This window comes from Leucopleurus acutus (assembly GCF_964270905.1).
Source record: "Leucopleurus acutus genome assembly, chromosome: 16".
Classification (NCBI taxonomy): Eukaryota; Metazoa; Chordata; class Mammalia; order Artiodactyla; family Delphinidae; genus Leucopleurus; species Leucopleurus acutus.
The window spans coordinates 63931313-63958796 of NC_139158.1; the positions used below are offsets into that span (position 1 = coordinate 63931313).

A 27484-nucleotide genomic window follows, 5' to 3' on the forward strand; every position below is an offset into this window, starting at 1 on the left:
AGCAGATTTATTGTTATAGTTTAGTTTCAAAAACAAACAAAGTATCATCCAGTGGTTATGAGGAATCTAGGAAAACCTGTCCCAGTAATGCCAACTTTGAGGTAAAGGGCTGACTAGGGCAGCTGAGAAGTGGGATTTTCTGCTTGGTGGGCTTCTTCTCCCTTGCCCGGTCATAGTTTTCAGGGGAGGACAATGTCCCTGGCCCTGTTGGGGGTTCCCATGGCCCTGAGCTCATAGTTTTTTTCTGAAATCTCGACCTATTCCGTTTGAGAGAGTAGAATTCCCTCATCAGATCTTCTACTTCCCACTGCTCTTCCTTCAGCCTCCGGCAACAGTGCAGGGCGGCGGGGTCAATGGGGTGTGCTTCAGTGTTGAAGATGTAACCCCCGGCCCCCAGGATGCACTCCCCGTAGGGGGTTATCACCGCATCGAAGGTGGAGCCATTGTTGTGGATGAAGTTGGTCGGGTCAAACAGCAGGTAGAGGTATTTCACGGTCTCGGCCAGGAAGAAAGACTCCATGCGGTTGTCAAGCTTGTGGTCTCGCAGATCTTTGATCTGCCACGTGGGGGAGGGAAGCAAGTCAGACCAGCATCACAGTACAGCAGAAAGGGTCAGGGGACCCTGTCAGGCATTCCCACTCTGCCACTAGGTGACTGCAGGCCTTTGGGCAAATCACTTAACTTTCCAGAACTCTGTCCCTAAAGTATATTTATATCATAAATCTTACCTGTCACTCCTTCACGGAAAACCCTCTGTTGACATCCCATTGCCCACAGACTAAAATCAAAGTCCTTATCGTGGCCTAACAGGTCCTTGGTGATCTGGCTTCTGCTCCCTCCCTGACCTCATCTCTTCCTGCTCTCTCCCTGGTTCTCGCAGGTCCAGCCACATGGCCTTTCTGTTCTGTGAACAAGCACATGCCCAGCCCGGTTCTTTTCGTTGGTGTCCTCGCAACCTGGAGCACTCCTCCTTCAGATGCCCTCCCACTCTTTCACTTCCTTCAGGTCTCTGCTCAAATGCTACCTCATCAGAATGGTCTTCCCTGGCCCCTCTACATGATACAACAATCTCCTAACCCCTTTATCTTACCCTTTTGTGACTCTAAACATTGATCTAATCATTCTTCTTAATGATGTAAAAATGTAGCATCATTTACTTAGCTAATCCTCCCTTGACAGACATTAAGGAGGTTACCAAGTTTTTTGCTCTTATAAACAACTAATTAGGAGTCTTTATGAAGAGAAATTCATACTGAGTTTACAGTCGGGGATGAGTAAGTTTACTTGCTACAAATATTTATTTTAGCTTCTCAGAATTAGCAATACATTTTCTTAAACGAAACTAATTCTCAGTAGACATCTATTTTACACCAAAAAAATGTGACTAAAACATGGACTTGATGTACCAAGAATTATTATTCTCTTGCCCTGTTTGCCAAAGGCCAAGGAGTCAGTTGCCTGTTCCCATCATTCGCCTTGGAAGGGCTCCAAGAGACTTCATTTTCATGGAAATAAGTCAAGAGTTCCTAAGGGCCCAACGGGCTCATCCACTTTGGCTTTTCATAAAATACAACATATTAGAAACTAAAACATATCATTGCTGTATATTTCTCCTACACATATAGGTCTTTTCTTTAAAAACATGTATCTATGTTTTACTTATAGAATATAATCACATTACAACTTTTTGAAAAATAAGGTTTTTGCTTGTTTTTAATTCCTTACCCTAAAAAAAACCTCTGCAGGCTTTTTGGCAAATAGGCTTCCAGGCTATTTGCTTACACATTTGGTTTTTACATGTCTGTAACCACTGTTTATTTCTGTCTTGCCTGCCTGGGTCCTCTCAGGATGTGACATGGCTCTCATCCTTAACCCTTTCAGTCCATTCCCCACAGAGCAGCCAGAGTGATCTTTCTAAAATACAAATCAGAGCATGTCACTGCTCTGCTGTAAATGCTCCCAAGGCTTATCATTCCAAGCAGAACAAAAGCCAAACTCTTCCCCACGACTTATACAAAGCCCTGCACAATCTAGCCGCTGCCTACTTCTGGGGCTGTATCTCCTCCCACTTTCCTCCTTGCTCACGCCCTCCAGCCACACTGGCCTTCTTTCTGTCTTCCAGATACACATTCTTTGTTTTTTCTACTAAAATGTCAGCTCAGGGGCTTGGTCTTTCTTCATTGCTATAACCCTCAGCCTAGCACAGCGCCTGGCCCGTGAAAGACGCTCAGTAAATATCTGTGAGACCAGTACAGCTGTTCCATTAAGGATCCCTGGGTTTGCAAATAAGGCTATGGGACTCTGTAATTCCCTTCTAGAATCCATTTTACAAGCCTTTTCGCAAAATGTTTCACAATATTCACCCATGCCAAGTAGCCTATTCTGACAGCTAAAGGATCTATGAAGCAGGGAGAACGCCAAGGGCATGGAGTCAAGACCCCTGGGACTAATCCTAGCTCCACCTCTACTAGCTCTGTGACCTTTAGCAAGGCTCTCAGCTTCTGCTCCTCAGTCTCCCCATCTATAAAATAAAGGCATTGCTTATATCTCTAAGGTTCCTTCCAGTGCTAATATTCCAGAGGCTCTTTAGCAGCAGGGGGAGACATTTCCCAATTCTTGGGCCCGTGGAAACACTTACTGTGGCAAATCCACATTCCACCTTGCTGATTTTTTCGATGGATTCCACAGCATCTCTTCCGAGTTCTAAGAGGGTGGGGTCCCCCGTGGCACGGTAGAGGTACATGGCGCTCTCAATGAGTTCTGCAAAGTTCAAAGTAGACCTTCCTTCACCCAGTGGCTGGGCAGAGAAGGCTTGGGGACTGCCTGGGCCAGTGAGAGATTCCTTCTCTCCACACCATGTCCACAGGGTCCCAACTAGGGGGAACATGGGACAACTCACTCAATACTGAATCTTCAGAGCCAATATACCCAGTCTGAAGCTTAGTGGACTTAGTGGACCATGGAATCCCATCCCAAGGGAGAGACAGGCAGCCAGGTTCTGGGATAGGGAAGGTGGCGGAGGCGGCTGCCTATCTCCCAATATCTGTTCCCTCCTTCTTCCTTAGTAAAAGAAGAGCTAACTTTATCCAAGCACATGGACGCCTAGACTAACAACTATTCCCAGCAGGCAGGTGTGGGATTAAGGTCCCTGCCACCAAAGACAGTCATGTAAGACCAGAGAAATAAATTTCTATTTTATCTAAGCTACTACTTTGTATCTGTCACTTACAGCCTAACCTAATCCTAAAACTTAAAAGAGTATGAGCCTGTCATTACAAGGCCCTTTCCAAGATGTGACAGGCCAAAAGATAAAGGTTAAGATACTCAAGAATCAACTTTCAATCTAACAAAGATGCAGCCATCAGTTCTCTGTGCCCAGAACAAGGCAACAGTCTTGCCCTGTCCTACACCACAACTGGAATTTGACGTTCACACATGGGCCCCATCATAAGATGAATATTCGCCAACTAGTCAACAGGAATTGGACCAGATGGGAATATTTATTCCAGAGAAAAGAAAACTTAGCAAAATGTGTTTGTTGCTTTCAGATATCTAGAGAGCTGTTATGGAAAAGATCTGATTTCTAGGGTGGGCCCAGTAGGCAAAAGCTACAGCTCAACAGACTTTCCTACTTCTTCACCTCTTTTTTCTCAGAGAGGAAAGAACACCTCTCCCCTCCCTATACCAACGTCTCCTCCTGATGTTCTACATCCTGTTTCCTCCTAGCCCTTGATCAGTACTTTTCCCCCTTTTGATTTTTACTGCATTACTTATTTTTGGAGAAAAGATCGCTGCCTATCTCTCCAGTTTTCTCCTACTTCTCTCTCTGTTTACCCCACAGGCCTCTAGACACTGGCTAATCTAATCACTCATATTCTAAGCAAAGATTGGGGCACATTTACTGGTAGATGAACACACTGTGTGTGTTCAAAGACAGAAAAGATGGTGTCCTCATGGGAAGCCTCTCCTTATGCTTCTCACAGCTGGCTGACTCAGTATACTCAGTAAACAAGATACTCAAGTATCTTGTTTCTTGTTTTCTCTTCCTCACACATGGGCCTGTGTGTGCTAGTAAATGCTTTAATTTCCTGTATATCTAGCCAACTCTCTAGAAGAGGGTGACAGCCCAAGGTTTAGATTTGGACTTAGGTGGAGGTTAAGCCCTTCAGAGGCTTTTAGGCTAGGTTCTGTGCTCCAGCACTGCTGATCGGATACATGCACCAGAGCGTCAGGGACTGGCCAATCTAATCATAGAATAGTACCTTATCTCCCATTTGCTATTGTTTTGGGATAGGAAGGGTGACTGGTCTAAGACATTTCTGGATTCCTGGCTGTGGTACCTTGCTTTCCACTGAGCATTCCTGCAAACAAAACATGTTGCCTCCTTAAGTAGTGAGCCCCCTGTCACTGGTGGTAATCAAACAAAGATGAGATAACCACTTGACAGGCCTATTGCAGGGGGATTTCGATTAGAAGACCTCTCAGGTTCCCTCTAACCTTGAGAATGCACATGTCTAAGTCTTACATTTAGTCCCAATCTCTGTCTTCATTTTATCTATTGGTAACATGGGATCCAATACCATCTGAGTATTTTCTCTTTAAAAAAAAAAAATGCCATGAGAATAAATGCATGAGAAATACTAAAAACAGCAGCCTCTAAGGAGTCAAAAGTGACTAATTTGCTGCTTCCAGTTGCTGCTTTACTCCCGCTTCTGGTCCCCCTCCAAGACTCCTACAGCAATCACTTAGAGGACTACAGGGTTAGAGGAGGAAGGAAGTGGAGCCGAGGATGGCAGGATGGGCAGAACCCATTAGAAGGCCCATCCCACAGCTAAAAGGCATTCAGGTAGGAAGAGTCTAAAACAATGGGAATGTGACCTATTTTAGGGGGGAGGGGAGATGACTGTGTGCTGACTCAGCTTCCTTCCTCTGTCCCCCTTTCCCTTCCTCTCCTCACAATGTTTAACTTTCCTTCAGTGAGTCATAAGATCGGAGCTGGAAAGGAACTTAGAAGAGTTCTCAAGTGTGTTGTCCCTTTCTTCTCTACATCTTGACTGCTGACCTGCAAGTGGGGAGGTGGACGAGAAGAGATGATTCACTCCTAAAGTCCATTCCAAAGTTCTAACGTTCCATAGATGCACAACTTATCTGACCTGACCCACTGACTTAACGAAGTGTGCCTCCACATCTGAAATCCCAATGGCAAGAACTCAAAAGGCGTCAGCCTGGCTTTTTCCATCTCACTTGCTTGTCTGGGTTTGAAAGAGCATAAGATGTAATCAGGAGACCTGGGTTCCAGTCCTAGCTCCTATACTTAACAGCCTTGGGCAAGCCATTTCAACCCACTAGGCTTCCGTCTCCTTCTCTGAAAATAAGGGGGATAAATAATTCCTAGAAGGAAAACCATCCAGAGCCACTGGAAGAAGCAGATGGGAAAAAAATGGAGCTGTGAGCACTTGTGAGGCACGGAGCCTCATAGATATGCGAGGGGTTGGGGTTCTGAGAATCAGAGCCTGTGGGCTGGCAGTAGGCCAGAGATGCTGCTTACCCGGTCGAAGTGGGTAACCCTCTCGCTTCTCCACTGTATATCCCTGAGGAATGTTGTAGAATTCCGGGAGCCCCCCAAACTGCTTCCAGACGGTGTAGTAGTTCAGGAAGGTCCTCATGGCATTGTCAATGTCCCCAATGAGGGTCTGTAGGAGAGAAGTGGTTGTCAGGCAAGCAGCCACCAGGCAGGAAACTCACATACAAAACCCCACACACGGGCTTCCCTGGTGGCGCAGTGGTTGAGAGTCCGCCTGCCGATGCAGGGGACGCGGGTTCGTGCCCCAGTCCGGGAAGATCCCACATGCCACAGAGCGGCTGGGCCTGTGAGCCATGGCCGCTGAGCCTGCGCGTCAGGAACCTGTGCTCCGCAACGGGAGAGGCCACAACAGTGAGAGGCCCGCGTACCGCAAATAAAAAAACAAAACAAAAACAAAAACAAAACCCCACACACAACCTCAGGGAAAAGAGGAAGCGAAGGCTTTGGAGCCAAAAAGACCTGTGATCAAACCCAGAGTCGGCCATTTACTCAGTGTGCTGCCTCAAACCAGACACTTAACTTCTCTGAGCCTCGTCTCTAACATGCAAAATACAACGTATATTTTACATTGTTGTGAGGGACAGAGGCTGTATACAATGTCCCTGCCTACCAGTACGTGCTCAGTCAATACTGGCTACTAACTGCTTTTAAGTAGGTAAGTCAGCCATCTGATTCAAAATTCTAAGAATAAGAAAAAGATTGATTGTACTTAATCTCACTCACACCCTACCCCCCAGCAAATAACCATTTTGCATTAGTTTGTAAACATAAGCAAAGATGTATGAGTATGTATTATTTCCCCCCACATTAAATACGGCTTATTAAATATACTTTTCTGTAGCTTCCTTTATTCATTTAACAATACATCTCAATTTTTCCATGTAAGTACATAAAGCACTCCCTCCTCCTATTTATACAGTTGCATAGTATTCCATTGCTTGGACCACAATTTAATTAGTTCCCTATTGATAGCTAGTTGGCTTGGTTCCAATCTTTTGCTATTTGCTACAATAATCAATGCTGCAATAAATAACCGCATACATATGTCACCTCAAACATGTGAAGCGTGTCTGTAAGACACATTTCCAGAGCTGGGATTGCTGAATCTGAGAATATATGCACTTGTAATTTTACTAGGTGCTTCTATGTAGCTATTCATATTAGTGTAAGCTCACAGGGAAACAGCTGACCTTCTTGACATCTCCACTGGATATCTCAAGGATAGAACAAACTTGACAGTTTCCAAACAAAACTATCGGTCCCTTCACTCTCCCGCAAAGCTGCCTCCCTCCTCTCACCTCTCTCCTTTTTCAGTAAACGGCACCACCTTCCACTGATTCCACTCTGGCCAGATACCTGCTGGCCATCCTTGACTCCTCCCTCTTCCCCCACTCCCACATCCATTCCATCAGCAACTCCTATCAATTCTCTCTCTCTAAAACATCAAGAGTTTTCTCTTTATCTCCAGAGCCACCACCTGTTCACCTGCATCTTGCACTGGGATGACCTCAAAGGCCTCCTCACTGGTCCTACCACTTGTCTTCTCCAGTCCACTCTTCCCAAGTCAGCCAGAGTAACTGTCTTACTCAGTGGTTTTCCACAGGCTCAGCTTAAGGTCAAGACGCCTCACCATGGCCCTCAAGGCCCTGAGCAATCTGGCCACTGCTGACTTTCCATTGACCGATCTTTCCCTTCCCTGGACTGTGGCCATGCTGCTTTTGTCTCTGATAAACACCCAACTCTTTCCTGCCTCGGGACCTTCACACATCATGTTTCCTCTGCCTGGAACATCATCCCCCACCCCAGTTCTTCACATATCAGCTTGAGCATCACCACTTCTGAGAGGCCTTCTTATCTAAAGTAAGTCCCCATCCAATATTCTCTCTTTTAGCCTCTAATTTGTTTCCTTCATTGCAACTTATTATTTTATGAATTTGTCTAAGTTTTTCTTTGTGTCTCACCCTCTATAAAGTTCACGAGGACAGAGCCTGGAATACAGCAGGCACTCAAATATTTGTTGAGTAAATGAACAAATGTAATGTCTATAAGCCTCCTTTCTTCACCTATGAAACATTGTTTACCTCGGCGTGTTGTGATGATTCTGTGTAAAATGTCCAGCACATAAATCATTCTTTCATAAATATTTATCACCTCTATGTGCCAGACAGACTGTCAGCTTAATGTTAGCTATTAGTGTTATTATAACCTTATAGAGAAATAACCCCAGGACCCGTTCTTAAAGCAGGAAAAGTGCCACACACAAAGCACACAAATCCTATACAAAGACGGCAAAGTGTGGTATATACATACAAAGGAATATTATTCAGTCTTAAAAAAGAAGGAAATTCTGACACATGCTACAAGCATGAACCTTGAGGGACATTATGTTAAATGAAATAAGCCAGCCACAAGAAAACAAATACTGTATGATTCCACTGATATGAGATACCTGGAGTAGTCAAAATCATAAAGACACAAAACATAATGGTGGTATGACCCAGCAATCCCACTGCTGGGCACATACCCTGAGAAAACCATAATTCAAAATGAGTCATGTACCACAATGTTCACTGCAGCACTATTTACAATAGCCAGGACATGGAAGCAACCTAAGTGTCCATCCACAGACGAATGGATAAAGAAGATGTGGCACATATATACAATGGAATATTATTCAGCCATAAAAAGAAACGAAATTGAGTTATGTGTAGTGAGGTGGATGGACCTAGAGACTGTCATACAGAGCGAAGTAAGTCAGAAACAGAAAAACAAATACCATATGCTAACACATATATGTGGAATCTAAAAAAAAAAAAAAAAAAGGTTCTGAAGAACCCAGGGGCAGGACAGGAATAAAGACGCAGACGTAGAGAATGGACCTGAGGATACGGGGAAGGGGAAGGGTAAGCTGGGACGAAGTGAGAGAGTGGCGTGGACATATGTACACTACCAAATGTAAAACAGATAGCTAGTGGGAAGCTGCTGCATAGCACAGGGAGATTAGCTCGGTGCTTTGTGACCACCTAGAGGGGTGGGATAGGGAGGGTGGGAGGCAGACGCAAGAGGGAGGGGATATGGGGATATATGTATATGTATAACTGATTCACTTTGTTATAAAGCAGAAACTAACACACCATTGTAAAGCAATTATACTCCAATAAAGATGTTAAACAAAATAATAATGATGGTTGTCAGGGGCTAGGAGAGGACAGAATGGGGAGTTATTGTTTCAAAGGTATAGAATTTCAGTCTTACAAGGTGAAGAGAGTTATGGGGATGGATGGTGGTGATGGCTGCACAACATGAACATAAATACCACTGAACTGTACACTCAAAATGGTTAACACGGTAAATTTTATGTTATGTGTATTTTACCACAATTAAAAAAAAGAAAAAAATACAATCATTTATTTTTTCTTCCATTACTGGGCATTTGGACCATTTCTAGTTTTTCTTTGTCATGAACTTTGCTGCTGGGAATATCCATGTACAGGTTGCATCTTTCCCTGGTCAATTATTTTCTTGAGGAACATGCATAGAAATAGAATCATGCAAAGTCAAAGGGTGTGATCAGTTGTATGGCTGGGTGGTACAAGCAGGTTTTCCAAGAGGAATGTAGTCACAAATAGTTTTAAGGAAATAGATTTCCTGATCCTTAATTTTCCTAAAATGGATCTGCCTGAAAAGAGGCTTACAACACAAAGGCAGGCTACCCATTCTATCTCTTCCACAACTGTCCTACCATCTTACAAAAGCAAGGTGTACCCACCAACAATCTCCAGCCTTACTGCGGAACATTGTCCTTGGATATAAAAATGTCCTGAGCACTGAACTAGGTTAAATTTAAAATATTAGTGTAGGTGTTGAGAAAAATGAATGGCTCTAACCACTGGGTAACAAATCCTTCTGCAAATCCGATGGCTTTCAATTCTTTGCCTTCAAAAAATTGAAAGAGGAACTGGTCAAGTCGTCAGCAGAGACATCATTAAAAATAACTTTTGATGACAGATCATTTGTGATTTTTTTTAACCATATAAAGAGTGAACCATAAAATACTGCCACATTTGCAGGTCAAAAATGGTTGATGCTGGCAATTTTACATGGTTCAATCTATTAACTCAATGATTTCAAAGAACTGAATGATATTACAATATCAAACTCCTTCCATCTCCATCTACTTATTTATGTGCATAGGCTCCGCGGCACTTACATCTAAAATAATGAAAAGCAGGAATAAAACTGATGCTTAACAGTGCTCTGTTTTAGCAACATGTATTATTCATGCACAAATACATGAACTACTTAAAAACTTTAAAAAGCCCCAAAAATCTCATTAAGAAATGCACTTCCAATAAATTACTTTCAGGTTTATAATCATCCAAAATTGTAAGCTATGAATGTTGTTTTAATCAGTTACATACTAATGATAACTAAATCCAGAAGAAAACAAATTTAATACTCAGAGCTTATGATCACGGGAAATTTAAAAACATTTTAAATTTCTATGTATGAACAAATTTTGTCACAGAGAAATATGATATGGTGAACAATAAAATGCTTTCAGCATAAAATATAATAATTAGGATAAAATCCTGTTGGAGTGGTAGAATGGAAATATGAGTTGGAGGAGAAAAAGGAATGGTATGCAACTATTTAAACTCATAAGATTAAAAACATGCATGGGGCTCTATAATTTTTCAAACTTCTTTTAGGGGACACTCAGCTAAATTTGAAGATCTTAGAAGAGTTGAACCAATATTTAATGTTATCAACAAGTTCTCTCTGAGCTTCTTTCCCCATCTATAAAATGAGAGGGTTGGCTAAAAGTATATAATGGGGAACAAGTTAAATAAATGACAATATATCTATTCAATGGAATATATGCAACTGTTTAAAAAAGTAAAATTGATCTTTATGTATCAATAAAGAATGATCTCCAAGATACATTCAGTGAAAAAGAATAAAAATGTTCCTATTTACGTAAAGAAAAAAGGGTGCTATAAATACGCATATACCTATGTATATGGATTTCTGGAAAGAGGTACAGAAAACTGACAACAAGGGCTGGATTGGGGAGAGAATCTGAGGGTGGGGGCTTGAGACTTATCATTGTATTCCTTGTTGTGCTTTAAAAATTTACCACCAGGCTTCCCTGGTGGCGCAGTGGCTGAGAGTCCGCCTGCCGATGCAGGGGACCCGGGTTCGTGCCCCGGTCCGGGAGGATCCCACATGCCGCGGAGCGGCTGGGCCCGTGAGCCATGGCCGCTGAGCCTGCACGTCTGGAGCCTGTGCTCCGCAACGGGGGAGGCCACGGCAGTGAGAGGCCCGCGTACCGCAAAAAAAAAAAAAAAAAGTAAAGAAGAATTTACCACCATCTACATGTTACTGCCTTTTCTTAATTTCTTAAGATTAAAAACAAGTTGTTTATAAAAATATTAAAAATATTTTAGGACACATAGGGGCTGGATTAGATGGGCTCTAAGATCCCTTCCAGCTGCAACTCTATCAGACCACGTAATGGACACACATAATGATGGCAGACAGAGCAGTCCCAGCTGCTGTCACGCCCTTTCCTAGGCCCGCTGTCAAGAATGAGGATACGTGACAGAAATGTCCAGTGGAGAAATGGTCATTGCCAATGACTATTACCGCCCTGTCTACTTTAAGTGGTACAACATTCCACAGCAAGCTGGAAGTTCAGTTCCTGACACCTTAAAGCTCCCCTTGGAAAATTCAGTTTGGCAGAACTTTAAATCTGTCTCACTCTAAGCCCCTCTCCCATCCCCAATCCACCCCTCCAAAAAAAAGTGCTCAAGCACTTTTTTGACTCATACATTAGAATGAGCTTGCTTTGCCGGTTCCATAGAAAAAGGACCACCCTCTCTGATCGTTCCTACCTGAAGACCAGGCCAGTAGGCCTCCAGAGACTGGAAGACTGGCATGGACACAGTCCCCTTGTACATCTGCACCCACAGGTACCAGTCATCGAAGCGGGTGTAATTCCGAATGGCTTTGTTATATTCTGCAGAGGAGATAAGATGATGGACACATCAGTGATGAGGGACACAAAAAGCAGGCTTTGGCAACAGAAGGATGGACTTAAACATTTGCAAGACCCTAGGGTGGCCCAGCCTCAAAGCAGACTAGGATGCAAGGAGGCACAGAGGAAGGAGCATGGGTTCTGGAGGCAAACTTCCAGGCACAAATTCCAGCTCCAGCTTTACCACTTGTTAGCTGTGACCTCGGGCAAGTTTTTCCCTCTTAAGCCTCAGTCTTATTATCTGTAAAGTGAGGAGAGTAATGTTATATACCTCATGGGACTGTGCAGTCATTTATTCACTCAACAATATTCACTGAGTGCCTACCGGGTGCCAGGCACCTGGGGGGTGGCAAATAAGACAAAGTCCAGCCCTCAGGGAGCTGGCATTCTAGTGGGAACTTGAACTTATAACTCCCCCTAGACTGTAAATCTATGAGAGCTAGGACTTTGTTTTGTTGATTGCAGAATCCCCAACATGAAGATAGTACATAATAAATATGCACAATAAGCATTATCTGAATGAACAAAGTACCAAAAACATGCAAATAAATAAGACAATCTCAAACAGTGTTGTACGGATGAAATGAAATAGTCCATGTTCAGTGCTTGGCACAAAACTTAACACATCAATGGTACTCAGTAAATATTTGCTGAATAAATGAATGGTAGCTATAATTATTATTAGGTGCCCAACAATACCTCAGTATCATTACTACTAGTGTCTAAGGGCCTGAAGGGTAAACTGCTTTTATTCAACAGGCATTAATCTACAGCTGCCTCCTGCAAAGCACTGTGGGGAGTACAGATGAATAAGGCCTGGATGCTGCACTCAGTTAGAAGAGCTATAACTGTGATGATAGCTGACTGCAAAAATGATGCCGGGCTTCCCTGGTGGCGCAGTGGCTAAGAATCCGCCTGCCAATGCAGGGGACACGGGTTTGAGCTCTGGTCTGGGAAGATCCCACATGCCACGGAGCAACTAAGCTCATGCACCACAACTACTGAGCCTGCGCTCTAGAGCCCGCGAGCCACAACTACTGAGCCCACGTGCCACAACTACTGAAGCACGCGTGCCTAGAGCCCGTGCTCCGCAACAAGAGAAGCCACTGCAATGAGAAGCCCGTGCACCGCAACGAACAGTAGCCCCGGCTCGTCACAACTAGAGAAAGCCCGCGGCAGCAACAAAAACCCAACGTGGCCAAAATAAATAAATAAATTTATATATTAAAAAAAAAAAAAGATTCTGAAGGCCCTAAATTCTGAGGAAGAATCAAGCTATTTTCTGGGCAAAGTGACATTTAAGCTGGGCCTTAACGGGTGGACAGAATTCGGACACATAAAGGCAGGAAAAAAGGTATTTTAGGCAAAGGAAACACCATGTGCAATGGCCAGGAAATAAAAAATCCAGGGCTGCATATAGAGAAGCCAGCATGGTTCAGTTGGCTCTTGCAGGAAGGCATGAAAAGGTGTAGCGGGCCTCAAGTGGGCAGTGTAAGTCCATGGTGGTTTTGAATGCAGAGCTGATTCTGTAGGCACTTGGGAGCAACTGAAAGTTTATAAATAAACTACATGTCAATAGGGAAAACCATGGGGAAAAGCCCCCTTACCCTGCCCTTTTTACCTAGGAACATGGCCATGAGCTTCTTATCCTGAAGCAGGATGGCTCCTTTTACCAGGTACTCAAAGTAGGAGTCCACGCCAGCCCCAATGCCCGCGTCCTGGGCCACCCACTTGCCAGTGAGCACATCGATGTGGTTGCCGACCTAGGAGAGAGACATTTGGTGTCAAAGGAGGGCCCAAGACCAAACAAGGATGTCCCCACACCCCTGACTGTCCCGTGAGATACAAGGCAGGCACCCCAGTGCTTCTTGGGAGACATGCAGGCTATCAGGGTACAGGGTTGGGGGGCAAGGCTGGATCATGGCCAGCTCTCTTGCATATATGTCCAGTGGAGACACATCTCATGCACATTTAGGAGGACTTAATTATACACACTGGTCAAAAACTGAAAAAAGAACAATGACTTGGAGTGTTCATGCCCTGTCTAGAGTGAGTGTGAGCTGGGAGATGAGAACGTGCTGTTCCCACAATCTGTCTCAGACTTCTCAGCCTGAGAATCTGCATGCGATTCCAGTGTCTAAAGACGTAAGATATACTTTCCGTATTTCCATAAATCAACTTGGGAAGGACATCCAAGAAACTGATAGAGTAGTTGCTTGTAAGGAGAGGAACTGGGTAGCTGGAGGACGGGTCACAGGTGTCACTGTGTACTTTTTTGTATCCTTTGACTTGTGAACCATTTAAAAATAAATTTTAAAGATTTAAATGAAGAGATATGTTGTCCATATAACTTAGACCCCGATGGAAGCTGATAACTTCACTTGGTACTCATTCAAAGAAACAGCTAATTGTCCTGTGTTAGTTTGGGCAGAGCCCCAGCAAGGAAGCCAGGAAGTAGTTGATTTGGACGGTGAGTCCCTGGAAACTCTGGAAGAGGAGGGGAAAAGTGAGGCAGGGCAGGGAGGCAGCCCTAAAGGGTGTGCTGTCAGGCAAGTTACCACCATGCCCACCATCCCACCGGGCAGCTCTGGGAGTCAGTGTAGAGCATGAGCCTCAGCACGGTCCCACCCGAGGGCCGTGGAACAAGGGTGATTGTCCATAAACTCCCATCAGTATCAGCCACTGATTGAGAACTGCTCTGGGGTAGCATTTAAGACCTGGCGTTTCCAGCCAAGTGCAAGCAGAGCAGGATCCAGGCACCAGAAAAGGCCCGTAGCCAAAGAGACATGGGTGACGGCAACTGGAAGACAGGCCAGTGTGCACGGAAATGATAAAGGGCTGAGAGGATGTGGGCAGGGTGGTCACGGAGTCACTATGGCTTCCGAGCTGGAGAAAAAACTGCCTGTGTTGGACACTAAGGGGGTTACTCTAGTTCTCCAGAGTGGCACCTTCTTAAGGGACTGTCAAGGAGTCCTCACACAAGTTTCACTTTTCAAGCTGACTTAGAACCAGACTTTGCATAAAACGTGCCTCCACCTGAATCACTTTCGGACAACACAGTCCTTATAAGTCATAATGACTCAGCAAGGAGGTATTAATCCATCAATATTATTGCTGAAGTAACTGTGGATCAGAAAGGTTGAGTGACTTGGCCAGGGTCACACAGTTTCAACATAGTAAGGCTGGGGCTCAGTCTCAGTTCTGACTAAATCTAGTGCTATTTCCTGGACAGCTTTGGCTCAATTACTGTTAGTTTCACTGGATCATCTAGTTTAGGAGCCGAAACCGACCTTAAATTTCCATAGGTGAGTAGGTTTGTAGGAGAAAGAAAAACTCTGGGGTCAAATAAGTTTGTGAAACGTTGAGTTAAGCAAAGTTAAATAGATGAATTTATCATAGGATTTGATAACCTTTAACCTGCTCGTGTTCATTACGACTCTCCAAAAAAAGGATACTATTTATAGTGTTGCCCAAGTTTAATTGACCAGTAATCATTTCCTCATGCAACAGCCATTCAACATCTCTCAAATCTTTTGGTTCTAAGAAACACAGTTTTACAAACAAAAATATGTAAAAATGAGGGCCAGACAGGCTGACGATCTAAGGTCACCGAGTGAGTCAGGGGCATGAAGCATATGACCCGCTCCCTAGATCAGAGAAGCTCAAGGAGCCAGAGCTTATCTTGGCCCCTTTTCCTGCCAGAGGATGTGCTCTCATGCTCTCCTCCCCTCTGTGCCAAAGCATGAACTGGAGGCTTGGTCTACTTTTGGTGTCGTGAGCCTAAGCCTTGGATCACTCCTGAGGTCACCCTTAGTTTCCTTCGGCTGGACTGCAACTTGTTGCTCAGAGCCCTGAGCCTCATAAGCAGGGGCCAAGGTGGCCAACTTGAGCTAGACAGGAAGAGTGGCAGCAGACCTACCAGCCCAATATCTGACCGGCTCTCCCAGAGGCGCATCAGGGCCACTCTGGCCACGTCTTCGAACACAGGGTCACCGGTGAGGCTGCTCAGGGTGGCAAATTCCACGATGAAGGTCCCGATCCCTGCTGTGCAGGTGACAGGAGTCTCTCCTGGGTTCACGCCATGAAGCAGGTTCACCGTTCCATACGGCATGCCAGTGGGGGTCTGAAAGGCTGAACAATCGCAAAATTAAGAACCCAGATAGGAGCGGGGAGGTGGGCATGGGTGGACACAGGACCAAAGCCTGAGGCCTTGTCCAGCACTTCCCTTTTGTCTCCTGGGTGATCTGCTAGAGACTGAGCCAAAGAAGGATAAATGTCACAACTGGAGGGCCCTCAGTGGCCACCTAACCCAGATGCTGTCAAACACTGCTCCTCATGCCTTGGGCTCTTGCCTGTGGTGAGCAGGGAAGCAGCAGGCTGTGCTCGGGGGTATCACACTCCACACATGCTCACTTTAGCTAGAGCACCTCTACTTTTACTTATTTTACATTATGCCTCAGAGCCCAGGCAAGTAACTGAGTGTGAAGCAGGCAGGGCTTAAGCCACAGGCAGTGGGGGAGCTGGTGGCACAATGAAAAAGCCATTCATCTACTTCTTAAAACACCATTCTGACCAAATGAAACATATCTGAAGACTGTAAACAGTCCCAGAGCAGCCAGTTTAAGATCCCTGCTCTAAATAAAGAGTTTCAGGGGCTATGTTATATTCTTTAAAAAGGATATAAACCACAAAACTGCCAATGTGGTCCAACCCTCAATTCACAGGTAGGAAAGGTCAGGCTTGTGAAGAAATGACTCAGAGATCACAGAGAGAGCCAAATGGAGCTGGGACGGGAATGACTATCACGTGCCCACTCCCCTTCCCCCCGCAATGGGCCCAGAGCCCTGTCCACCTCACCCCAGTGCCTTCCAATTCAAGGCAAGGAACTAAGACAGCAAGTCAGAGGCAGAGATTTCCTCTCCAGGCTGAAAGGTCAAACAACCCCAAAGCAGCCTATGCGTCACCAAACTGTGAACAAAGTTGTCAAAACTTCCAAGAACCACAAGGTCCAGCAACTTTACTGTAAGAAGAGAAACTTGCTATCTGGCAGACATGAGTGGTAAGCAAGGAGGATTCAAGTCACAAGCAAGAAGGGCCCAAAGGGATAGTTCAGAGAAGTCAGGCAGTATTAAAAAGGGGGTGGGGACGTGACAGAATCCTGTTTCTCAGCGTGAATGCACTTTTCAATATGTATATTTCTCAATACAAAAAAAAGAAGGGAGCAACCAGACAGTTTCCCTCCAGGGATGAGTCACACAGGACATGACGTTTGTAAGGAGACATTCAGGCCGTGAGTGAGACCTGAACCCAGTTCGCTCACTCTCCTCAGCTCTTCCCCAAGGATGAGAGGCAAGTCCTGGGTGAAGGGGAGAAGTGAGACGGCCAAGAGGTTGGTGGAAAGCACAGTGTAACGTGTTTGGGTGTGAACAGCTCTCAGAGCCTCCACCACACCCTGAAGAGAACACAGCGTCCCCGCTGATGCTGCCGAGCCCAGCTACTGCCCCTCTGGACAAACACTGCAGCTTGGCCTGCAGCCCTGGACATGGCTCAGCTACAAAACAAGTCCCTCTCATGTCTCAGTGGTGTTTGAGGTTCTCCAAGAACTTTCTCCTCTCTGACCTCATTTCACGTCTCCCCAGAGGGAGGCAGGAATTATGACTCCCATTTGATAGACGGGGAAATTGAACCAAGGAGAGGAAGAGCGGCTTGGTCAAGCTATTGGTTGTCAGAGCCGAGTCTAGAACCAGAGGTTCCGAACGCTCAGACCAAGGCTCTTCTCTGGAACCCTTTCATTCCAGTGGCGTGTGGGCCTGGGAGGGGCAAAAGCACTCACTCAAATAAGCGCAAGAGCCTTCCAGCCACCAGGCTGGCCTTCAGCGCTCCTCGCAGACATTAATGAGGTCAGCTCATCCATCCTAGCCTAGCCGTCAAAATGCCAAGGACTCTCCTGTTTTCCATGGTGGGCGCCAAGAGGTAGAAATACCAAGTGCTTGGGTGAGCAACACGAGCAAATAATTCTGCACAGCCACCCTCTTCTCCAGCAAGAGCAGCAGGACCTACCGGACTTCATCTCTGCCCCATCTCCATGTGGGTCTTACCTGGGAGGAGTTTCCGGGCTGCCTCCTCAGCCATCCTCAGGAGAGGTCCCGAGCAGGGCCATCCAGCCTCCACTTCTACCCCAGCCCTCTTTGATAGCAGGTGAGCAGACAGAAGTCCTCCTACTACTACAGATGGTACAAAAAGCAAGTGTCAGAATCCTAAGGACCAGTCTTTCCCTTGTACAAATTAAACTTAATGCTCTGTTCAGTGGCTCACTGGGAAGGGGCTGGAGCCATGTAGCAAAAGAAGAGTCCTTAACCCCCCACACTGGTACAGTGTTAAGTTCATGAAGTTTTTTTTTCTCTTGGTGGGTCACAAAAATAATGGTTATCGGGCTTCCCTGGTGGCGCAGTGGTTGAGAGTCAGCCTGCTGATGCAGGGGACACGGGTTTGTGCCCCGGTCCGGGAAGATCCCACATGCCGTGCAGCGTCTGGGCCCGTGAGCCATGGCCGCTGAGCCAGCGCATCTGGAGCCTGTGCTCCGCCACGGGTGAGGCCACAACAGTGGAGAGGCCCGCGTACCACAAAAAAAAAAAAAAAAAAAAAAAGGTTATCATTTTTTTGCAGTCCCTACTGTATACCAAGCACTAGGTACTACTGTGCCCTCTTCAGACGGAGATACTGTGGTTCAGAGAGCTAAACTGACTTGCCCAGGGTCATCCATCTAGTAGGTGGTAGGGCCAGGTCTGTCTGACTCCAAAGTCCACGCTCGTTGCACTTGGTCACTGTCTCCCCATCACCCCAAGACCAAGGGAGGATACTTATTACCTTGATTTTATTCATTTATCTATTTCAATGTATTACATAATATTTAGGACTTATAAAAAGATACAAAGGTTAGCTGGAAATATGGCTAAACAGATATCCTGAATGGCCCTCCCACTGAAAAAACTGGTAACCTTGAGCTTCAGTTTTCCCCTCCTCCTGGCAGACCAGGAATAAGAGACAAAGGCAGGACCTACCCAGAGTGGGAAGTCTGATAGAAGATCCCTCCATGAAGTTGGGATCTGGAAGAATTATATACCCCGTGTAAAGATGAATTAAAAATAAACCCTACACACCTCCCCTAGCATAGAGTAAGGAAAACTGTATACCTCAAATCTCAATGCCAAGTAAAGTGAAGAAAAAAAAATCTCTCCTAAGAATTAATAACCACAAACTGGTATCCACTAAGTTTTACAGACTGAATTCACACTAACTGTGTAGTCTAGAAAACCTCAAATCTTTAGCCTAAGGTGGTTTTAGCAGATAATGCCTCCAGCCACATGGCAAGAGTAAACAAAAAATATATCTGGAAAAACCCACATTCAACCCGGGCCTCAAAGAATCCCACAGGTAAAACCTAGGCAATAAGTGTTCATTAAAAAATAAATAGGGACATTTAGAGAAGAGCTAACGCCTATCCTTCTCAAACTCTTCCACAATATAGCAGAGGGAGGAACACTCTCCAACTCATTCTACAAGGCCACCATCACCCTGATACCAAAACCAGACAAAGATGTCACAAAGAATGAAAACTACAGACCAATATCACGATGAACATAGATAAAAAATCCTCAACAAAATACTAGCAAACAGAATATAACAGCACATTAAAACGATCATACACCATGATCAAGTGGGATTTATTCCAGGAATGCAAAGATTCTTCAATATATGCAAATCAATCAACGTGATACACCATATTAACAAACTGAAGGAGAAAAACCATATGATCATCTCAATAGATGCAGAGAAAGCTTTTGACAAAATTCAACACCCATTTATGATAAAAACCCTGCAGAAAGTAGGCATAGAGGGAACTTTCCTCAACATAATAAAGGCCATATATGACAAACCCACAGCCAACATCGTCCTCAATGGTGAAAAACTGAAACCATTTCCACTAAGATCAGAAACAAGACAAGGTTGCCCACTCTCACCACTATTATTCAACATAGTTTTGGAAGTTTTAGCCACAGCAATCAGAGAAGAAAAAGAAATAAAAGGAATCCAAATTGGAAAAGAAGAAGTAAAGCTGTCACTGTTTGCAGATGACATGATACTATATATAGAGAATCCTAAAGATGATACCAGAAAACTACTAGAGCTAATCAATGAATTTGGTAAAGTAGCAGGATACAAAATTAATGCACAGAAATCTCTTGCATTCCTATACACTAATGATGAAAAATCTGAAAGTGAAATTAAGAAAACACTCCCATTTACAATTGCCAACAAAAAGAATAAAATATCTAGGAATAAACCTACCTAAGGAGACAAAAGACCTGTATGCAGAAAATTATAAGACACCGATGAAAGAAATTAAAGATGATACAAACAGATGGAGAGATATACCATGTTCTTTGATTGGAAGAATCAACATTGTGAAAATGACTCTACTACCCAAAGCAATCTACAGATTCAATGCAATCCCTATCAAACTACCACTGGCATTTTTCACAGAACTAGAACAAAAAATTTCACAATTTCTATGGAAACACAAAAGACCCCAAATAGCCAAAGCAATCTTGAGAATAAAAAATGAGCTGGAGGAATCAGGCTCCCTGACTTCAGACTATACTACAAAGCTACAGTAATCAAGACAGTATGGTACTGGCACAAAAACAGACATATAGATCAATGGAACAGGATAGAAAGCCCAGAGATAAACCCACGCACATATGGTCACCTTATCTTTGATAAAGGAGGCAAGAATATACAGTGGGGAAAAGACAGCCTCTTCAATAAGTGGTGCTGGGAAAACTGGACAGGTACATGTAAAAGTATGAAATTAGAACACTCCCTAACACCATACACAAAAATAACCTCAAAATGGATAAAAGACCTAAATGTAAGGCCAGACACTATAAAACTCTTAGAGGAAAACATAGGCAGAACACTCTATGACATAAATCACAGCAAGATCCTTTTTGGCCCACCTCCTAGAGAAATGGAAATAAAAATAAAAATAAACAAATGGAACCTAATGAAACTTAAAAGCTTTTGCACAGCAAAGGAAACCATAAACAAGACCAAAAGACAACCCTCAGAATGGGAGAAAATATTTGCAAATGAAGCAACTGACAAAGGATTAATCTCCAAAATTTACAAGCAGCTCATGCAGATCAATAACAAAAAAACAAACAACCCAATCCAAAAATGGGCAGAAGACCTAAATAGACATTTCTCCAAAGAAGATATACAGATTGCCAACAAACACATGAAAGAATGCTCAGTATCATTAATCATTAGAGAAATGCAAATCAAAACTACAATGAGATATCACCTCACACCGGTCAGAATGGCCATCATCAAAAAATCTAGAAACAATAAATGCTGGAGAGGGTATGGAGAAAAGGGAACACTCTTGCACTGTTGGTGGGAATGTAAATTGATACAGCCACTATGGAGAACAGCATGGAGGTTCCTTAAAAAACTAAAAATAGAACTACCATACGACCCAGCAATCCCACTACTGGGCATATACCCTGAGAAAACCATAATTCAAAAAGAGTCAGGTACCAAAATGTTCATTGCAGCTCTATTTACAATAGCCAGGACAAGGAAGCAACCTAAGTGTCCATCATCGGATGAATGGATAAATAAGATGTGGCACATATATACAATGGAATATTACTCAGCCATAAAAGGAAATGAAATTGAGTTATTTGTAGTGAGGTAGATGGACCTAGAGTCTGTCATACAGAGTGAAGTAAGTCAGAAAGAGAAAAACAAATACAGTATGCTAAGACATATATGTGGAATCTAAGAAAAAAAAAAAAGTAAAAAAGGGTCATGAAGAACCTAGGGGTAAGACGGGAATAAAGACACAGACCTACTAGAGAATGGACTTGAGGATATGGGGAGGGGGAAGGGTAAGCTGTGACAAAGTGAGAGAGTGGCATGGACATATATACACTACCAAACGTAAAATAGATAGCTAGTGGCAAGCAGCCACACAGCACAGGGAGATCAGCTCAGTGGTTTGTGACCACCTACAGGGGTGGCCTAGGGAGGGTGGGAGGGAGGGAGACGCAAGAGGGAAGAGATATGGGAACATATGTATATGTATAACTGATTCACTTTGTTATAAAGCAGAAACTAACACACCATTGTAAAGCAATTATACTCCAATAAAGATGTATAAAAATAAATAAATAAATAAGGGACTTCCCCGGTGGCTCAGTGGTTAAGAACCCGTCTACCAATGCAGGGGATACGGGTTCGAACCCTGGTGCAGGAAGATCCCACATGCCGCGGAGCAGCTAAGCCCGCGAGTCACAATTACTGAAGCCCACGTGCACAGAGCCCATGCTCTGCAACAAAGAGAAGCCACTGCAATGAGAAGCCCATGCACTGCAACGAAGAGTAGTCCCCACTCGCCACGACTAGAAAAAGCCCACCCGCAGCAACAAAGACCCAACGCAGCCAAAAAAAATAAAGTTAGTTAATTAATTTAAAAAAAAAGAATCACTGGGTCAAAATTCATTGAAATGTGTAGATCTGTGCATTTCAGTATATGTAAATTTACCTCAATAAAATGAATGATTCATTAAAAAAAAAAAAAAAAAGATTCATTGGGAACCTGCTAAAAATACTGACTGTGGGACCCAACCCAGAGATCCCAATTCATTAGATTTAGAGTGGAGTCTACACAGCTGAACTTTTTAAAATGTCCCAAATGCTTGTGATGGGCAGCCAGGTTTGGAAACTAATACCCTAGCCTTGCACTATGTAACACAGTAATTAGTAACCACATGTCACTATTTAAATTTAAATCCATTAAAATTAAATGAAATTTAAAATTCAGTTCTTCAGTTGCAGTAGCCACCTTTCAAAATGTTCAATAGCCACATGTAGCTAGTGGCTACTGGACTGGACAACACAGATATAAAACATTTCCATCAACAATGCAGAAAGTTCTAACAAACTTTCAATAGGCAATAAGCTACAAGAAGGCAAGGATTACATCTTTCTTGCTCTTGGCTGAAAGCCTGGTACCAAATATATGTTAAATATGTGAGTAATCCTGGCATATTTCTTTTCAGTCTTTTCTCTGTCCCCTGCTCACTTTCATGTCTGAAACTGATGAGGGATCCCGAGACCTCCCTACCCAACCCTACAGGAGGGAAGACTCTGTCAATCTGGCTTGAGTCAAGTGCCCTGGCAAGGCTGGCGCTTAAGATCCTGTTTATCACCTCTTGGTTTACACAGAAGCCAAAATTCCACATTCTCCTTTCTTCCAAGGGCCCTAGAAGGCAGCCCTCACCTCGGATGTTGGTTTCAAACACAGAGGCGTTCACATCAATATCAAAGTCCACGTTGTCCTGGAGCACTTCAACCACTCTTTGGAATTCTGAGACATTCCCCAAAATCTGAAGGAAAGAGAGACCTGACAGTGAGGCTCTCAGGCTTGTGGGCACTGAAGATGCTAGATTCAGAGTCTAGGATCCTATGCTGGTGTGAATCCTACTTATTCAACTTCAGACCTACAGTTTCTGTTCTAGGACTGCTGGTAACAGGAGAAAACACTGAGAGCTGGAAATCACACAGACCCAGTATCAAGAGACTGGTAAAGTAAATTCTTTGGTACCAATTTAAGAATTTTTATGTACTCATTTAAATGAAACCAATATAAAGACTGTAGACCACATAAGGAAATCTTAGCTTGACATTTACAGTGGATATTTATTGTTTTTAACCTTGTCACATTCAGCCTTATAGAAAATACTGCAGGTTGGTTGGCCCAACATTGATTCTCAATCTTCTTTACCCTTGTAGCTCCCAGCCATAGAGGCTAGAAATCCACATATTTGCTTTCTCAGTCTCATTTGCTACTGGGTGATTGTGTTACCCAGGCAATTCTGAGCTTTGTAAAGTCTACTAGGGGCACTTCTCAGAAAGCTCCTGTTTTCCTAACAGAAAGGGACAAGACACAGTTGGCATGGCTTTTACTCTTTTTCTTTCTGCTGTGAAAGCAGACTTGATTTCTGGAGCTGTGGCAGCCATCTTATTAGGCCATGAGGTACTAAGCATGAGAATGAAAGTCAGTATACTAATGATGGTAGAATGGAAGGATACAAAGAGCATGGGGTCTCTGATGGCACAGTTGAGCAGCTGATCCAATGCTAGAAATTACCTTCAATCAGATTTTCTTATACTTGAGAAAATTAAACCCTTTTGTTTAAACCATCAGTCAAATGCAATCCTGATGCCTTTTATTCTGATATCAGTGTTCCAATTTTCCCTTGAGGAATCACCTTTCTTCCACAGTCACTCCTGTAATTTGAAGAAGCTAACTCCATCCCTTCAGCTGCAAGAATGGGCACTTCACCTGGACCAGCCAACGTACTATATCCCTTGGCCAACTGATTGATTCAGGGATAGATGTGTAACCCAAGCCAGATCAGTGAGACTCAGCCCACGGAATTAATGGAAAAGGACTAATTCTCTCCACACACAGGTTACTAAATGAGTGGGATGTGCGTCTGGAGCTACCATTGGCTACCCTGCCAGCTTAAGGAGAGCCTGAGAATACAGCCAGCAAGGAAAGTAGAAATAAGAGATGGAGAAAGAGATTCCTAATGACGTTATTTAAATGTCTGGAACCAGCTGGGTTTGAGGTCAGTCTTTACCTGGACTTTTTAGTTATCCGACTCAGTAAATTTCCTTCCTGTCTAAATCAGTTTGATCACTTGCAGCTGAAACAATCCTGACTATCTCAGCATTCAAAGCCCTCTATGATTTATACCTAATCTATCCTTCTAACCATGTCTCTCACTGTTCTTCTGTCGACTTTAGTACCCACTGTTCCCTGATTTTCTGCCCTCAGACATGCTGTTCCCTCTACCAGAAATCTCACTCTGTGTCTTCCCATTTCCAAATCCAACCTATCTTCGATTATCTAAATGTCACCTTCTCTAGGACTCCTTCGATTCCTCCAGCTGAAATTAACCTCTTCCTCCTTTAAAAGACTCCAGCAAGTTTATCCCCACAACTCTCAGGGCATCTATTTCTTTCCACATTATGAGAATCTTTGCATAGGCAGGAGCCTCCCTCATTCCTGCACTCCCCCAGAGGGCTGAGCACAGTGCATGAAGCAATTACTCATAAAATGTTTGTTAAATGATGACATGAATCTTTCTCCACATTGTAGCCAGTGATCTTCTCAAAACAGGAATCTCATTTCCTACCCTCTTCTTGAAAAAAATTCCACTGGCTTCCACTGCCCCCAAATTAAAGATCAAAATGAAAGATGAAAATAAAAAGCCCAGGTGAAGAATTCATTTTTCACCCACAGTCAAGCTACCAAAAGAAGAAGGATATTGGTCATGCAGTGTTGGAGAGGAAAAGGAATAGATGAGACACTTACCAACAAGGTGTCCAGAGCATCAATAAGAGTCAGAGAAAAACTGTAAAAGGACAAAAACCCCAGCTGCTTAGTAAGAAAATCAAACAAACACCAGTTATTAAGGCTGCCCCAGATCAGAGACCCCAAAAACTAATAAGTGAAGCACAGCGATGCCTCTGCCAGTCCCACCTGAAATCACAACAGAGAAGCCATCGTGAAAATCGCCGGGAACCTCTGACCCATTTAACGTACCTGGGAGGTGGGCTGATGTATAACATCTCATGCAAATAGCTCGACTGTAGTTAAACACATTGCCTATATTCTCTGGCATTCTTCTCCACCATAGGGAGGCAGTATAAGATTGTATCTCAGAGCGCAGGCTTTCCACATCTAAGAGTTTATCTCGCAGTGCACAGAACTGTAGCCTTGAGAATGCTCATGGCAATATTGTTTTTAGAACAGCAAAAAGCTAGAAATAACCCAAATGTATACCAGTTGAAAAGTGATTAACCAAACTGTAATACATTCAAACAATACGAAACTATGAGGTGGTCAAAAAGATTGTTATCAAGAGTTCTATGGGCTAAGGGGAAGACATTCAAATTATATAGTTAAATGAAAAAGACAAGGTACAGAATAGGCAGTGTCGTGTGTCGTATTCTAACTGCATTTTTCAAAAAGAGACAATATAGACAGAAAGCAGATTAGCAGTTTTTTGGGCCAGTGGTGGTGGAGGGATTAACTATAAAGGGCCACCAGGGAACTTTCCAGTGTGACAGAAATGTTCTCTATCCTGTGATGGTGCTCACTACACACTTAAAATGGGTGCATTTTATATAAGTTACACCTTTAAAAGGTTATTTTAAAAGATACACATATACATACCTATATGATGGTATAAACCAAAAATATTTCTGGAAGGATACACAAGAAGGTTAATAGTGGTTGGAGTTCTAGGGTATGGGAGATATTTATTCTATTATATGATATTGGACTGCTTGAATTTGCCATTTACTTGTATTACTTTTTTCAACTAACAAACGAAAACCAGCACAATTTGTGTTGAGCTTAATTTCTCCAGTCCCTAGCATATTCATTTGTAAAACAGAGATAACAGCAATTAACTCCTAGGGGTGTTAATTAAATGAGATGACACAAGTAAAATGCTTAGCACAGTGTTTAATCAAGGTTAGCTAAATGCAATGATTCTTCACTTACTCAGCGAGGAACAAGACAGAGAATTCCATCTCTCACAGATTTTTCTTCTAGTGGAAGTGAGAAAGACAAACTAACACATAAGTGAAAATGACAGTATAAGAGTGAGAAGTGCTACGAAGAAAGTAAAAAGGGTGGTTGGTGAGAGTGACCTGTCGGGGTGGGTATTTAGGGGAACTGATGCTAAGGTGACAGTTTGAGCTGAGATCTCAAGAAGCAGTCAGGGGTGTGAGGGTAATGGGGGAAGTGGGTTTCAGTTACACTAACAACAAAGGCTCTGAAATTTCATGTTTAGGAGAGTTACATCCCCTCCTAGGCCTGTTTGCCCACTTATAACATGAAGGCGTTGGGTCTTCTGACTTTTTGAAGCCCTTCCACATATCCTAAGCCTCCAGAGATTTGCCCAAGTCCTAACAGCTGGTGTCTGTCACTGCTGTGGCCAGAGCCCGGAGGTCCAGACCACCAGGCTAACCCAGCCTTTTTCCACTATGGGAATCCAACTTCCCAGGAGGCTGGGTGGATCCTGGTGGTGCTGGCCTGAATTAGGGGGAACGCGACCCCACGCTAGCTAGGAGGTTTTTCTGGAACCGGTGAGATCATGAAGCCACCAGCTCCAGCATACCCGCCCGCCTAGGACCGGACTGCCAGACCCAGGCCGCCCCCTTGCTCCTCCGCTCGCACTACCTGCCCCAGGTGTCGTGCCCGTCACAGGTGAGAGGTCGCAGCTCGTCGTAGGGAAAGGCATTCTCCAGGTAGCTGTCGTAGGCGTGGTAGAACATGGCCTTGACTCGCGCCCTGGTGCGGGGTACGAGAAATAAGTCAGAGGGCCACCAAACGAAGCCAGGCAGAGGAAAGGACAAGAATTAGGGCGGAAAATGGTAATCACCACCTGATTTCTGCGAGGAGCCCAGTGGCGGGGTCCCAGCAGGTCGGGGGGGTGGTCTGGGATGGAGGGAATGGGGAAGGGACCAGGTCTGGGATTCCCATTCCCCAACTATGGAAGGGCGGGGAGCCTGACCCCCTTCACCTGTAGTGGGCGGGGTCGGGCGCGGTGCCATCCGGGCCGGGCGCACCATGGTGCAGGGGTAGCAGCGCACACAGGAGGCCAAACGGGACGAGCAGCCGGAAAGGCATAGAGCGCGTGCCCTGTCAGCGCCGCCGCTGCAGCAGCAGCCGCAGCCACCCGCACATCCTGCGACCCTCTGCTGGTTCT

General features: G+C 44.2%; 1 protein-coding gene across 1 annotated transcript; it reads right to left on the reverse strand.

Moving 5' to 3' along the window:
• Window positions 1-27473, reverse strand: LOC309973108 (ER degradation-enhancing alpha-mannosidase-like protein 2). The gene is made up of 11 exons (XM_082857079.1): window positions 27299-27473; window positions 26956-27066; window positions 25078-25117; window positions 22975-23080; window positions 17723-17848; window positions 15544-15755; window positions 13246-13387; window positions 11482-11606; window positions 5549-5693; window positions 2639-2760; window positions 1-556 (listed from the first exon to the last, which is right to left on the reverse strand). The coding sequence occupies exons 1-11, from the start codon at window positions 27403-27405 to the stop codon at window positions 56-58; spliced, it is 1737 nt and encodes a 578-aa protein (XP_082713205.1). The 5' UTR covers window positions 27406-27473; the 3' UTR covers window positions 1-55.
• Between the last annotated feature and the right edge of the window lie 11 nt (window positions 27474-27484).